General features: G+C 42.3%; 1 protein-coding gene across 2 annotated transcripts in view; it reads left to right on the top strand.

Moving 5' to 3' along the window:
• itpr2 (inositol 1,4,5-trisphosphate receptor, type 2) overlaps positions 1-14,769 on the top strand; it is a 132,434-nt gene that overhangs the window by 96,981 nt on the left and 20,684 nt on the right. For both annotated transcript variants that reach the window (XM_029758792.1, XM_029758793.1), the window contains exons 49-51: positions 2,806-2,981; positions 3,116-3,280; positions 3,736-3,913. In XM_029758792.1, the coding sequence (XP_029614652.1) occupies positions 2,806-2,981; positions 3,116-3,280; positions 3,736-3,913 (519 nt within the window). The remainder of the gene's footprint in view (positions 1-2,805; positions 2,982-3,115; positions 3,281-3,735; positions 3,914-14,769) is intronic.

The following is a 14,769-nucleotide window of genomic DNA, read 5'->3' as shown; positions in this document are numbered from 1 at the left end:
TCATTTAATCGCTATTTCTGACTTTTGTGAGTCCTCTCCTTGGCTGGAAAATGTCTGTATGGTTTCTTGTGGCTAGGCGCTGTCCTAACATAATCGCATGGTGTGCTTTTGCCGTAAAGCCTTTTTGAAATCGGACACTGTGGTTGGATTAACAAGAAGTTTATCTTTAAAATGGTGTATAATACTTGTATGTTTGAGGAATTTTAATTATGGGATTTCTGTTGTTTGAATTTGGCGCCCTGCAATTTCACTGGCTGTTGTCGAGGTGGGACGCTAGCATCCCAATGATACCAGAGAGGTTAAGGCACATGAAAGTTCACGTTTCTGAAGGCAATTCTGCCAAAAAAAGTATTTCGATTTTAAAGGTTTCGTTCAAATGACTGTCCTGTGAAGTAGTGAAGGGAAACTTACGCCTAGTTTCCTGAAACGAGTCACAATTTTCTATATAAATCTACAAGATAGAGGAATAGCTAATAAGCAGTGGAGGCCAGGTGCTTCATTGAACATGAAAGAACAGTGAAGACACGCAGCTCAAAAAGCTCCCCTATTGATCTTGTTTTAGGGACTATAAAATAATCCTACCTAGACTAGCCTACAACACCACAATCCAATGAATAATTTCATAATTGTTTTCTAGTGATCACAATTCTACTGTAGGCTGTAAACTGCAGTGAAAATGTAATTTGAATAATGGCGCAAAAGCACTGTTATTTGAATGTTTGATTCCATTCATTCCATTTGGATCAGGAGTGGGTCTACTCTCAACAGTTTACAGAAAGGCACAGTAGCAGGCCAGTCTGGCTGTATTTTTACTTCTGATGCGCTGTCTGTTGCCAATCATCATTATCCCAAGTTGCCCTGGCCACAGGCCTATGCTCCCAGCAGGCCCAGTTATTCAGGATAGCTTAACACGAGCAGCCATTCCTCGACCTAGACCCTAACGCTTCAATATAGCCTAAATATTTGTCATTTAACTTTTTAAATGTATTACCTTTTGTGTGTGGCATAAACACAACTAGTCACAATATTCTCATCTGATTATACCACTTGAAAAGTCTCCTGTAGGCTATCTGTGCATGTTCATCCACTCTAATAGAATTCCAGCATCCGAACTGTGCAACTGCCATTCGATTAATGGAAAGAGAAACACCAAAATAGTAAATGACATTTGGAGATTGTCAAACCAAACCATCGATGCTGAGTAGGGAGGGATGTATTTTCATTTTTTATTTTTATTTACATTTACATTTTAGTCATTTAGCAGACGCTCTTATCCAGAACGACTTACAGTAGTGAATGCATACATTTCATACATTTTTTTTCTCCGTACTGGTCCCCCGTGGGAATCGAACCCACAACCCTGGCGTTGCAAACACCATGCTCTACCAACTGAGCCACATGGGACAAATTTAGATTCTGTACTTGATTGTGTTGTTGAAAACGCAAACCATTATGATAAGCGCTCGAAGTCGGTAATCGGTATGCAGTTGTGTTGATTATTGGTTGTGTGTGGTGCATTGGCACAGAAACCTGTTTGTAGAAAATTTGTTGCATATATTTGTATATAATTATAAACTGGGTGGTTCGAACCCTTAATGCTGATTTGGCTGACAGCCGTGGTATATCAGACCACGGGTATGACAAAATATTTATTTTGGTTGGTAACCATTTTATAATAGCAATAAGGCACCTCGGGGGTTTGTGGTATATGGACAATATACCACGGCTAAGGGCTGTATCCAGGCATATACCACACCTCCTCATGCCTTTTTGCTTATTATAGCATCAAATTGTGAAAATCAGATTTCCCCCCAGCTGATCATTGTCTGCAGCTGGCTCTGATCGTAGTGTAATGAAACAGGCAGGGAGAGTGAGCTCGTCCGTGGTGGTCAGCAAACCCTCAAACTTCTGGCATGTTAGCCCTGCGTGGCAAAGCCATGCTGAAGGTCGTAAAGTCGATATCCACGTTTATGAACACAGGGTTACTACAGGGTTTACAGTACAAGAGAAGGGTCATGTGAAAATATTTTTTACGTTGGGGGGGGGGGTGCATCTTTTTCGACCTGTCCCTTAGGGCACATGGTAGCAAAAAAAACACGAAAGCAAGCGTTTCTTATTGGACATGTTCAGTTAGTCCCTACCTGTTTTTGGTCCATTTTCTTCCGTTTGATGCCAACTGAGCACGACCCAGTAATTCCCAAAGGGTCCCAAGTGGCTCTGGAATCCACTAGTGAGTTAAGCTGTTTATCTTAGGTGAAGGCTAAAGCCTGCATTGTGGCTGGAAACATGACTTCTCATTTCATGATAGTAATAGAGAAATCTAAAGGTAGATCATGATGCAAAAAGTTAAGCACAGAAGGAAAGTCCCAATCTTGTATGGCGAATTCTACATGATCATGTGCCTGATAATCACAGTAAATGTTGGTTCATGTGCTAAGGTAAGTGTTTATGAGATGCACGAGGTCAGTGGTTTGCATATCACCAGTCTTCCCTTTGGGCCATTGTTTGACATTCCCCGCTGTTGCCTATTGTGACTGTCTCTCGAGAGGCAGAGAACCTAGAGTGTTGTGCCAAGTGCTAGACTGGTCCCAGATCTGTTTTTGCGGTCTTGGCAGTTGCAACTTAGCTATAGGCTTGTCCCCAATTGGCAATACGGCACAAACAGATCTGGGACCAGGCTATAATGAAGCACTCTGCTCTGTTGCATAATACATGAACCCAAAGGCTTCAAATGCCAACTCTCTGAACAGTGTCAATGTCTTCATCTGTATTTGTTGTTTGTTTGTTTGTTTACTCCGTTCCCAGGCATTCTGCCCCCCTTTGTGTCCATCCTGCTGTGGGTGGCGTTGGTGGTGTGCATCGCCATGCTCTTCATCCTGCCCAAACCAGGGAGTGTCCGGCCCTTCCTGGTCTCTGTCATACTGCGCTCTATTTACACATTGGGCCTGGGCCCGACCCTGCTGCTACTGGGGGCCGCCAATGTAAGTACATTAAAGTAAAATAATAGCTTTAAGTAAATGTACAGTGTAATACTAAAAACTCTTGTTTTGTCATCTCAGCATCATCTTCTATTGAAGCCATCTTTCAGTCCTCCTCTTTCCTCTCCTCTTTCCAGCTCCTAAATAAGATAGTGTTCCTGGTGAGCTTCGTGGGCAACCAGGGGACGTTCACGCGGGGCTACAAGGCGGTGGTCATGGACATGCCCTTCCTCTACCACGTGGGCTACATCATCGTCTGTATGTTGGGCCTCTTCGTCCATGAGTTCTTCTACAGCTTCCTGGTTGGTGGAAACAATCTTTGCAGCACTTCACCATTTAAGTTAAAAAAATACAAGAACTTTATATTATTATTGCTCATTTGTAATTTTAAATATCCATCCAATTCAATGAACTGGATTAATTTAACTTGAAAGTACTTGGTTATTATTCGGAAAACATAAAATGGACGTTTAACAGTGATCTTGATTAAGTCTGGACCTTTCTTGGTGCCATGTGATGCCGGCAGGTGGTTATAGTGTGGTTCCATCATTTAGCTTCATGGTCGACTTGTTCCCCCACTTGAACCAGATTTTTCAGACACAGCTGCATTTGCAGAAAGCCACATCCTCTCCTATTTTTGCTGTTGCTGTTCGGAAGCTATGTGATGTCTGGTTCCTTTACAGCTCTCCTAAAGCTGTGGGTGCCCGTGTGTGTCCCTGTGTCTGCATTTGTCTGACTGTGTGTCTGTCCCCCTCAGCTTTTTGATCTGCTGAACCGCGAGGAGACCCTGCTGAACGTGATCAAGAGCGTGACACGTAATGGGCGCTCCATCGTCCTCACGGCTGTGCTGGCCCTCATTCTGGTCTACCTCTTCTCCATCGTGGGCTTCCTCTTCCTCAAGGATGACTTCCTCATGGACGTGCAACGTCTGCCAGGTCAGTACCCATAGACGTCCCCTTGTCTTCAGCCCAGAACCCTGTACTCTATCCTAGGTGTCTGCACTGTAAACCACCGTCACTCACTACCTTTGCCTCTATACCCTACCCTAGGTCTCTGCACTTTTACCCCAGTTCAATTAGTACTAGTACCCAATGTTCCTCAACCCCTATACTACCCTAGGTCTCTGCCCATTTACTCTGCTCTGTCGCTCCCCCACACTACCCCACACTACCCCACCCTCCTCAGCATGTTCTGCTGATCGCTGATATTGTCACTGCTAAGTATAAGGTACATGATCTCTGATGTTGTCGCTGCTAAGTATAAGGTACATGATCTCTGATGTTGTCACTGCTAAGTATAAGGTACATGATCTCTGATGTTGTCACTGCTAAGTATAAGGTACATGATCTCTGATGTTGCTCCCGAACACCTCTTACACTGGACTGTGGCCACATAGTCTCCCCATTAGTCCTGCTACCCACACCTGCCCTTCAATACCCACACCTGACTGGCCAATTCTATGTCCCTCGATCGTAAGAACTTCCTCATACAGCCAGTATGCAGTCTGACCACTATCTAATAATGACGTCAGTGCAATTCATTTTGCCCACTGGGTAGTAGGGCTGTGTGATTTCTGCACGTTAATCCATATGTCTGTATCGCAGAATCAAGGTTTTTTGTATTTTTCATTTTTATGAGTGTTTATGTCCGCTTGTTGTCTTTTCGGTCTCGTCTCGTTCGCTCCTTCTGTACTGTGTGCACCTTCCCATTTATACCAGATATATGTATATAATGACGAGATGCTTATGTCTCTGCCCTAACAATAGGAGTTGTTGTCCCAAAGGCGGAAGGCAGGCGACAAGCGTCGGTTCAAAATAAGCGCATATAAAAGAATTGGGCTTATTTTGGACAGATTCTGGCAAGAGTGAAACCTCTTGCTTCTCCTCTTTCTCTATGGTTTACATACACACCCAAGCCCACTCTGACAAATGGTTTCGCTATCTGCATTTTATGTTTGGTCCAACAGAATCGATCATATGGACACCGAAACACATGGAGACATTATTTTACTGTAATAGAGGAGAAGTTAACCTTTCGAACCATACCCTGTTTGTTTCAACTCCTCAAATTTCAAGCGGCGCAGACACTACTAAAATGGATGTGTCAATGAACATTCATTCTGGAAAAATAATGGCCAGTTTGTTGCGTGCATTACGCTACCACGTATCACTCTCAGCCTTTTAGTCAAGTAAAGATTGTTATACTGGCGGTTTAGTCTGTGTTTTATAAACGTGCAATAAGCATAAATCAATTATATAAGGAATTGCCAACTGGTTCTCATTCTGAGAAATAAGGTAGGCCACTTGATTTCAACATATGAGCAAAGTGGACAGGCTAGCATGCTGTTCAAACAGCTGGAGAAGGACAGAATGGTGTGTTCATAACAATTCAACTCTTTTACCTTGTTAGCTAGCAAATAGATCCACGTTGGCTAAACTTAAAATATAAAGATTAGCAGGCTACTCACTAGCACGTGGGCTTGTGCTTGAGATATTGTTTATGAGATCGGTGTTAATTTTCTATAATGCCTGCTACATTATTAGTGAAGGTGCATTATGCATGGTTCTGGTTAAATTTGTAACAAAAAGGGTATTTTTATAGACAGACCTGAAAGACAGATCTGTGATTATTGCAAAAAAAAAATATTCCTCCTCCACCACACTTTAGTTGTCACTATACATTTGGGCAGGTAGCGTTCTCCTGGCATCCTCCAAGTCCAGATTTGTCCGTCGGACTGCCAGATGGTGAAGCGTGATTCATCACTCCAGAGAACGCATTTACACTGAGTCCAATGGTGGAGAGCTTTACACCACTCCGGCAGTTTGAAACTCGGTAGTGAGTGTTGCAACTGAGGGCAGACCATTTTTAGACATTACGCGCTTCAGCGGTCCCGTTCTGTGAGCTTGTGTGGCCTACCATTTCGTGGTTGAGCTGTTGTTGCTCCTAGACGTTTCCACTAAACAATAACAGCACTTACAGTTGACCGGGGCAGCTCTAGCAGGGCAGAAATTTGACAAACTGACTTGTTGGAAAGGTGGCATCCTATGATGGTGCCATGCTGAAAGTCACTGAGCTCTTCAGTACGGGCCATTCTACTGCTAATGTTTGTCTATGGAGATTGCATGGCTGTGTGCTCAACTTTATAATCATGTCAGCAACGGGTGTGACTGAAATAGTCAAGTCCACTAATTTGAATGGGTGTCCACATACTGTTGGCCGTGTAGTGTATATCGTGATTCGCCCATAATTTAGAAAAAATGGAGATATGAGTTTTTGCCCATATCGCCCAGCCCTACTGGGTAGTTATCACCAGGAAGTTATTACCAGGCAGTATTTCATGAGACAGATGGCTCCATTATCATTACATGCTGCTCTCTCTTCACAGACGCTCTGCTAATTATTAGTGGAAAGGGGTTGGAGAGTAAACAGCATCTATTTTAGTGATGTCGCCAGTTGAAACTGAAGAAGGTTGACGTTTTGATTTGTCTCTGCAGTACTCATTAGGTTAGGCAGGATAGACTGAGCAGTAGGATGGACTTTTTGTTTTCTGTCACAACAGCTATGTGGAATTGTCATTGAAAACTAGTAAACGCATGTTTACTATACATAGCTAGTTTACTAGACTAAAGGTTTTCGATAAACCTGTTCTCTGTCTTGGTTGACTGACTGTCTGTGCTTGCATGTTTGTGCGCGCTTATACAGTGCCTTCAGAAAGTATTCACACCCATTGACTTTTTCCACATTTGTGACCGACCGGCTCTATTTAGCAAAATGTGAAATTGTGTTTTTTACATTGGATAAAAGTAGTCTCAGAGCTAGCAAATTGTATGTCATACACTGCAGTTGAGGAGTAAAGGGAGTAATTCTGCTTTGAAAGTTGATAAACTTGGAACCCCACTTTTAAGAAAATAGTCCTTGAATGTTTTGGTATACCTACTGGAGAGCTCTTCTTTGTCTTCACCCATTCAGTGTCTTTCAGACCCTCTTAAGCCTTAGCCCCACCCATCTCTTTAAGGATTCACATGTGAGGCCATGTGCTAAACAGAGTGAGTAAGGTAGTGTAGAAAACAACCAAATATTTCAAGACTAAAAGTGGTGTAAGTATTACAAAAAATATGCTTTATCTAGTCCTTGGCCTATATCCTAATCTGAATTTGGTGCACTTCATGTTGTTCTTCACATTACCATCTCTGGTAAACACACACTATATCAAATACAATTAAAATTTACCCCTCAGCCACATCTAGCTAAGTAGATGGGTCAATATTGTCTAGACATGTACAGATGACCGTATAATTAGTAATGCAATGGATTTTTGAGATACTAATAATATTACTAAACAGATCATATTCGTAACGTTAGTTAGCGAGCAAGCCAGCTAACAGTACACTTTAACTTGCAATGAAAATTATTTTCTGACAAAATTAGAAATGTATAACATCTGAAAGTGTAGCTAGCTAGACTCTTACCCGTATACATGGATGAACACTTCTCCCTCTCTGTCACGGATGTCATGGTAGCCCTTAGTTTGAAGATGTAATCCGGAGACAGGTGATTTATACAACAGCTTTCTGTGTTCTCTTTTTGACTCCCTCCACATATTTGCACTCAAACCACATAATTTTCTCTAGCTCCTTAACTATCATACTCTGCTTCCACCGGGCATTCTACTGATTTCAAAACTCGGTCAACATCTTCGTGACAACAACACTGTTGATCGCCATTTCTTCCCCATCACTGTCATCAGAAGACTCTACAATATCTCGTTCAGTGAAGATGTTTTTACCAAAATCAGGGATTTCCTCATTGTCAGAGTCAGCATTGCACCATCGTCCTCTAGTAAGTAATCCATCACAACCTTTTCCCACTGATCTTTGTCAATAGCGCCTGTTAAATTCAGGGCAGCACTTTTGCAGTTATTCATGATATCTTTCAAAAAAGCTGCGGAAGAAAGGATTATATACACATACTGAGCAGCTCATGTTATAGACAGAAACATGTTAGCTTCATGGCAGACCAATCTGAACTCCTCTATCGGCATGTCCAGCCTATCCATTGTTTCAGCCAATGATGGCAAGCTGGAAAGTTTGTGTCTTTTTCCTTGGCTAAACCAACTGGGCTCGTAATTTAACCATTTTATTCGTATTTACAGACGGCATACAAGTTTCTTATTAAGGTACATGAAACTAGGCGTATGTCGCACTTCACAGGAGAGGCATTTGAATGTAAACATGTCAAAACGCATTTTGATAAAAAAAGTACATGTTTACATTCAAATGCCTCTCCTGTGAAGTGCGACATACGCCTAGTTTCCTGAAACTAGTCACATTTTGTTATAGCCTGAATTTAAAATTGATTAAATCAAGATTGTGTGTCACTGGCCTACACATAATACCCCATAATTAAATGAATGAAAAAAGTCAAGTTAGTTAGTTATGGCAAGCCTAAATAAGTTCAGGAGTCAAAAATGTACTTTAATAAGTCACACAATAAGTTGCATGGACTCACTCTCTGTGCAATAACAGTTTAACATTTTTAAATGACTACCTCATATCTGTACCCCACATGTACACTTATCTGTAAGGTCCCTCAGTCGATTTGTGAATTTCAGACACTGATTCAACCACAAAGACTAGGGAGGTTTTCCAATGCCTCGCAAAGAAGGGCACCTATTGGTAGATAGAAAAAAGCAGACATTGAATATCCCTTTGAGCATGGTGAAGTTATTAATTACACTTTGAATGGTATGTCATCACACCCAGTCAGAAAATATATATAGGTGTGCATCCTAACTCCGTTGCCAGAGAGGAAGGAAACCGCTCAGCGATTTTGCCGTGAGGCCAATGGGACTTACATTTACATTTCCATTTTAGTCATTTAGCAGACGCTCTTATCCAGAGCGACTTACAGTAGTGAATGCATACATTTTTTTCCCCGTACTGGTACCCCGTGGGAATCGAACCCACAACCCTGGCGTTGCAAACACCATGCTCTACCAACTGAGCCACACGGGACTTTTATACAGTTGCCGAGTTTAATGGCTGTGATGGGAGAAAACTGAAGATGGATCAACATTGTAGTTACTCCACAATACTAACCTAAAAGAAGGAAGCTCTGTACAGAAAAAAAATATTTCAAAACATACAGTCGTGGCCAAAAGTTTTGAGAATGACACAAATATTAATTTTCACAAAGTCTGCTGCCTCAGTGTCTTTAGATATTTTTGTCAGATGTTACTATGGAATATAATATAATAGTATAATTACAAGCATTTCATAAGTGTCAAAGGTTTTTATTGACAATTACATGAAGTTGATGCAAAGTCAATATTTGCAGTGTTGACCCTTCTTTTTCAAGACCTCTGCAATCTGCCCTGGCATGCTGTCAATTAACTTCTGGGCCACATCCTGACTGATGGCAGCCCAATCTTGCATAATCAATGCTTGGAGTTTGTCAGAATTTGTGGGTTGTCTTTTGTCCACCCGCCTCTTGAGGATTGACCACAAGTTCTCAATGGGATTAAGGTCTGGGGAGTTTCCTGGCCATTGACCCAAAATATTCAATGTTTTGTTCCCCGAGCCACTTAGTTATCACTTTTGCCTTATGGCAAGGTGCTCCATCATGCTGGAAAAGGCATTGTTCGTCACCAAACTGTTCCTGGATGGTTGGGAGAAGTTGTTCTCACCTTGTCTTCTCCGGACAAGCATTTTTCTGGATGCCCCAAACAATCGGAAAGGGGATTCATCAGAGAAAATGACTTTACCCCAGTCCTCAGCAGTCCAATCCCTGTACCTTTTGCAGAATATCAGTCTGTCCCTGATGTTTTTCCTGGAGAGAAGTGGCTTCTTTGCTGCCCTTCTTGACACCAGGCCATCCTCCAAAAGTATTCGCCTCACTGTGCGTGCAGATGCACTCACACCTGCCTGCTACCATTTCTGAGCAAGCTCTGTACTGGTGGTGCCCCGATCCCGCAGCTGAATCAACTTTAGGAGATGATCCTGGCGCTTGCTGGACATTCTTGGGCGCCTTGAAGCCTTCTTCCCAACAATTGAACCGCTCTCCTTGAAGTTCTTGATGATCCGATAAATGGTTGATTTAGGTGCAATCTTACTGGCAGCAATATCCTTGCCTGTGAAGCCCTTTTTGTGCAAAGCAATGATGAAGGCACGTGTTGTGACCCGATCCTGTAGGTTCATGCTCTACAACATTCGCAGAGTATGACCCTGCCTTACACAGGAAGCGGCGCAGGTCCTAATCCAGGCACTTGTCATCTCCCGTCTGGATTACTGCAACTCGCTGTTGGCGGGGCTCCCTGCCTGTGCCATTAAACCCCTACAACTCATCCAGAACGCCGCAGCCCGTCTGGTGTTCAACCTTCCCAAGTTCTCTCACGTCACCCCGCTCCTCCTCTCTCTCCACTGGCTTCCAGTTGAAGCTCGCATCTGCTACAAGACCATGGTGCTTGCCTACGGAGCTGTGAGGGGAACGGCACCTCCGTACCTTCAGGCTCTGATCAGGCCCTACACCCAAACAAGGGCACTGCGTTCATCCACCTCTGGCCTGCTGGCCCCCCTACCTCTGCGGAAGCACAGTTCCCGCTCAGCCCAGTCAAAACTGTTCACTGCCCTGGCACATTGTAAAGTGGTTGTTCCACTGGATATCATAAGGTGAATGCACCAATTTGTAAGTCACTCTGGATAAGAGCGTCTGCTAAATGACGTAAATGTAAATGTTTCCTTGCAGGTAACCATGTTTGACAGAGGAAGAATAATGATTCCAAGCACCACCCTCCTTTTGAAGCTTCCAGTCTGTTACAAATTTGTATTTTCAATGACAGCCTAGGAACAGTGGGTTAACTGCCTTGTTCAAGGGCAGAATGACAGATCTTTACCTTGTCAGCTCAGGGATTCGATCTTGCAACTTTTTGGTTACTAGTCCAATGCTCTAACCACTAGGCTACCTGCCGCCCCAGGTTAGTTAACACAATGTCCAAAGAAGGGCCAGAAGTATACAGAATAGTATCGTCTGCGTAGAGGTGGATCAGAGAATCACCAGCAGCAAGACCGACATCATCGACGTATACAGAGAAGAGAATCGGCCCGAGAATTGAACCCTGTGGCACCCCCATAGACTGCCAGAGGTCCGGACACCAGGCCCTCTGATTTGACACACTGAACTCTGTCTGAGAAGTAGTTGGTGAACCAGGCGAGGCAGTCATTTGAGAAACCAAGGCTGTTAAGTCTGCCGATGAGAATGCGGTGATTGACAGAGTCAAAAGCCTTGGTCAGGTCGATGAATACGGCTGCACAGTATTGTCTTTTATCGATGGCGGTTATGATATCGTTTAGGACATTGAGCGTGGCTGAGGTGCACCCGTGACCAGCTCGGAAACCTGATTGCATAGCGGAGAAGGTACAGTGGGATTTGAAATGTTCGGTGATCTGTTTGTTAACTTGGATTTCGAAGCCCTTAGAAAGGCAGGGTAGAATAGATATAGGTCTGTAACAGTTTGGGTCTAGAGTGTCTCCCCCTTTGAAGAGGGGGTTGACCGCGGCAGCTTTCCAATCTTTGGGGATCTCAGATGATACGAAAGAGAGGTTGAACAGGCTAGTAATAGGGGTTGCAACAATTGTGGCAGATACTTTTAGAGAGGGTCCAGATTGTCTAGCACAGCTAGGCAGGTCTTTCAGAACATCAGCTATTTGTATTTGGGTGAAGGAGAAATGGGGGAGGCTTGGGCAAGTTGCTGTGGGGGTGCAGAGCTGCTGACTGGGGTAGGGGTAGCCAGGTGGAAAGCATGGCCAGCGGTAGAAAAATGCTTATTGAAATTCTCAATTATCGTGGATTTATCGGTGGTTACAGTGTTTCCTAGCCTCAGTGCAGTGGGCAGCTGGGAGGACTTAATACAAAGCGTTATGTTTGGGGCAAATCCAACACGTCACTGAGTACCACTCTTCGTATTTTCAAGCATGGTGGCAGCATCATGTTATGGGTATGCTTATCATTGGCAAGGACTAGGGAGTTTTTTTGGATAAAAATAAACTAAATAGAGGTAAGCACATGCAAAATCCTAGAGGAAAACTTGGTTCAGTCTGCTTTCCAACAGACACTGGAAGATGAATTCACCTTTCAGCAGTACCATAACCTTAAACACAAGGCCATATATAGACTAGATCTGCTTACCAAGATGCCATTGAATGTTGCTGAGTGGGCTAGTTAAAGATTTGACTTAAATTGGCTTATAAATCTATGGCAACTTGAAAATGGCTGTCTAGCAATGATCAACAACCAACTTGACAGAGATTGAAGAATAAACAAATATTGTGCTATCCAGGTGTGTAAAGCTCTTAAAGACTTACCCAGAAAGACTTACAGCTGTAATCATTGCCAGAGGTGATATTGACTCGGGTATGAATACTTTCAAGTATTTTTACTTAAGTAGTTTTAAGGGAGATCTTTACTTTACTATTTGTATTTTTGACAACTTTAACTTTTACTCCACTATATTCCTAAAGAAAATCATATACTTTTTACTCCATACATTTTCCCTGACACCCAAAATTACTCGTTACATTTTGAATACTTAGCAGGACAATTTTATAATTCACACACTTATCAAGAGAACGTCCCTGGTCATCCCTTCTGCCTCTGATCTGGCGCACTCACTAAACTCAAACACTCCATTTGGGTTATTTTTCCAACACTGTATTTCATTTTTTATTATTATTATTTGGGCTAAATTTAAAAAAGTAAAAAATGTATATTCAGTCTATAACACAAAAAAATGTGGAGTAGGTCAAGGGGTAAGAATACTTTCTGAATGCGTTGTACCTTAATACATATTTGCATGCAGAATGAATAGCCTATGCCTTTGCTCAGTTCCCAATTTGGCTATGTATGTGTGAGAGCTTTCCAGAGCATGAGTGCATGCATGCGAGAGTGTGTCTGTGTGGGCGTGTGTACGTGCTCTTGCACAGCGCTCGGGCAGTCAGAGGGAGAGAACCTGCCAGCACATGTGCACCTGTTGCATAATCTGGAGCAGTGGCTGTGCAGCGCAGCACTCTTATGTAACCCACTGGGCTGGGGGGTGGGGGTGTGTCTGTGTCTCTGTCTGAGGGCACTGCAATTCTTAGTGCAACTTTTGACAAATGAAAAAGACCTAGCTAAAAGACAGTCAACCGGGCTCTTTAAATTGCAGTTAATTTTCTTAAATCGTGTTTGTCCGTTTACCCAGGTTTATAATGCATATTACCTCTTTATGTGAGTGTTATATCACACAGTCCATTGGCCATAGGTGACGCTTGGGACAAACTGTTTGATAGTGAAATTATTTGGGTTTATTGAAATGTGCCTGAAAAGAAAATGTATGTTTGGGACAATCTGAAGCAGCGAAGAGAGAGGGTTATGAGATGGGTATATACTAGAATCTCTTACGAGAAAAAAAGCTCCAGGCATGGACCCTATTAGACAGAATTGGTTGTCACAAAGTTGTCTCCAAGTCACTATATGTGACCAATCAATTTGAGACGTTCTCACAAGTGGTTACGTTTACATGCACACCAATATCCCATTATTATTCGGTGTACTCAATTATCGAGTTGACGCGTATAAACATCATATCCCGTTCACAATCACCTGAAAAAGTTTGTATCCCGGTTATGAGAAACCTGCATAAAATGCCTGGGGTATTCTGATCTTCGATGGAATACTGTGGCATGTAAACATCCCATTTACTGTTGTTTATTGCAGACTGTTTTACGCATCCCATTGTGTGATGTTTTCATCTGATTGTCAAACATCACTTTAAAAAGTAGTTCCATCCATCATAATAATTTGTTTTGCTGATACTCCGTACTGGACATTATAGACTACTGGCTTATGCTACTTTCACCCCTAATTTAAATACGTTTCTGCTTATAATTTCCAACATTTGGTAGGTCATTTGTTTGTCAACTATAGTTAGATACATGCAACTTCTCTTCTGTCATAACATTTTGCCCTAGAAGACTAAATAAAATAGTGTTCACCAGAATAATGTCTTATATTGATAAAATTAATACATTAGTAATCTAGTTAACAACGGTAAAGTTGTCTGTTTCGTTTAGGGACCGTAAAACGCAATAACTCCAAAACAGTGGAAAGATTGTTCCTGTGCAAAATGTCCAAATGTCATCAGTTTGACCGGTTTTAAGGAAATGAAAAGCTGAGAAAACGATGAGACATTTCTGATAAGTCTTCAGTTGGTTTTGGGTGCATATTATATGCGGTTGAAATACTGTCTGTTTGCATAACGATGTCAAAGATAACACTTTACACGTGCATTCACATTTGCTCGAGATGTTCAATGAAATAAATAATATTTCTCCACTCCTGTTCCCAAGACAAAATTAATATTTGTTGTATAATTTCACTGCAAGAAATGCATAAGTCTGCAGGAGTTAATATTATATTATTTTACATGTGAGAGGTCATAGGCCCACAGTCAGTGTCCACATTTCAGTTACTATTCCATTTAACCCATATGAACTTCAATTAGGAATATTCTGTTTATTTCTGGAGACAGGGATACTCGTGAGCAGGATATCAAAGGTGCATGTAAACAGTTTATCCCAAATAAGACCTTAAGTGGGTTATGAGCTACTATCCGGACTACTTTGCGCATGTAAACGTGGTCAATGTCATAACCAGCCTTCTCACAACCTATTTATAATGTTGTGACAACGTTATGTTTTAGTAGTGGCGAGGAGGGGGGAACACCCTGCCCCATCTCCCCAGCTTCCCTACTCCCTGT

The sequence above is a fragment of the Salmo trutta genome, chromosome 7, assembly GCF_901001165.1.
Source record: "Salmo trutta chromosome 7, fSalTru1.1, whole genome shotgun sequence".
Lineage (NCBI taxonomy): Eukaryota > Metazoa > Chordata > Actinopteri > Salmoniformes > Salmonidae > Salmo > Salmo trutta.
Note: the sequence above shows the minus strand (reverse complement) of the source record. Positions and strands in the feature narration are given on the sequence as shown.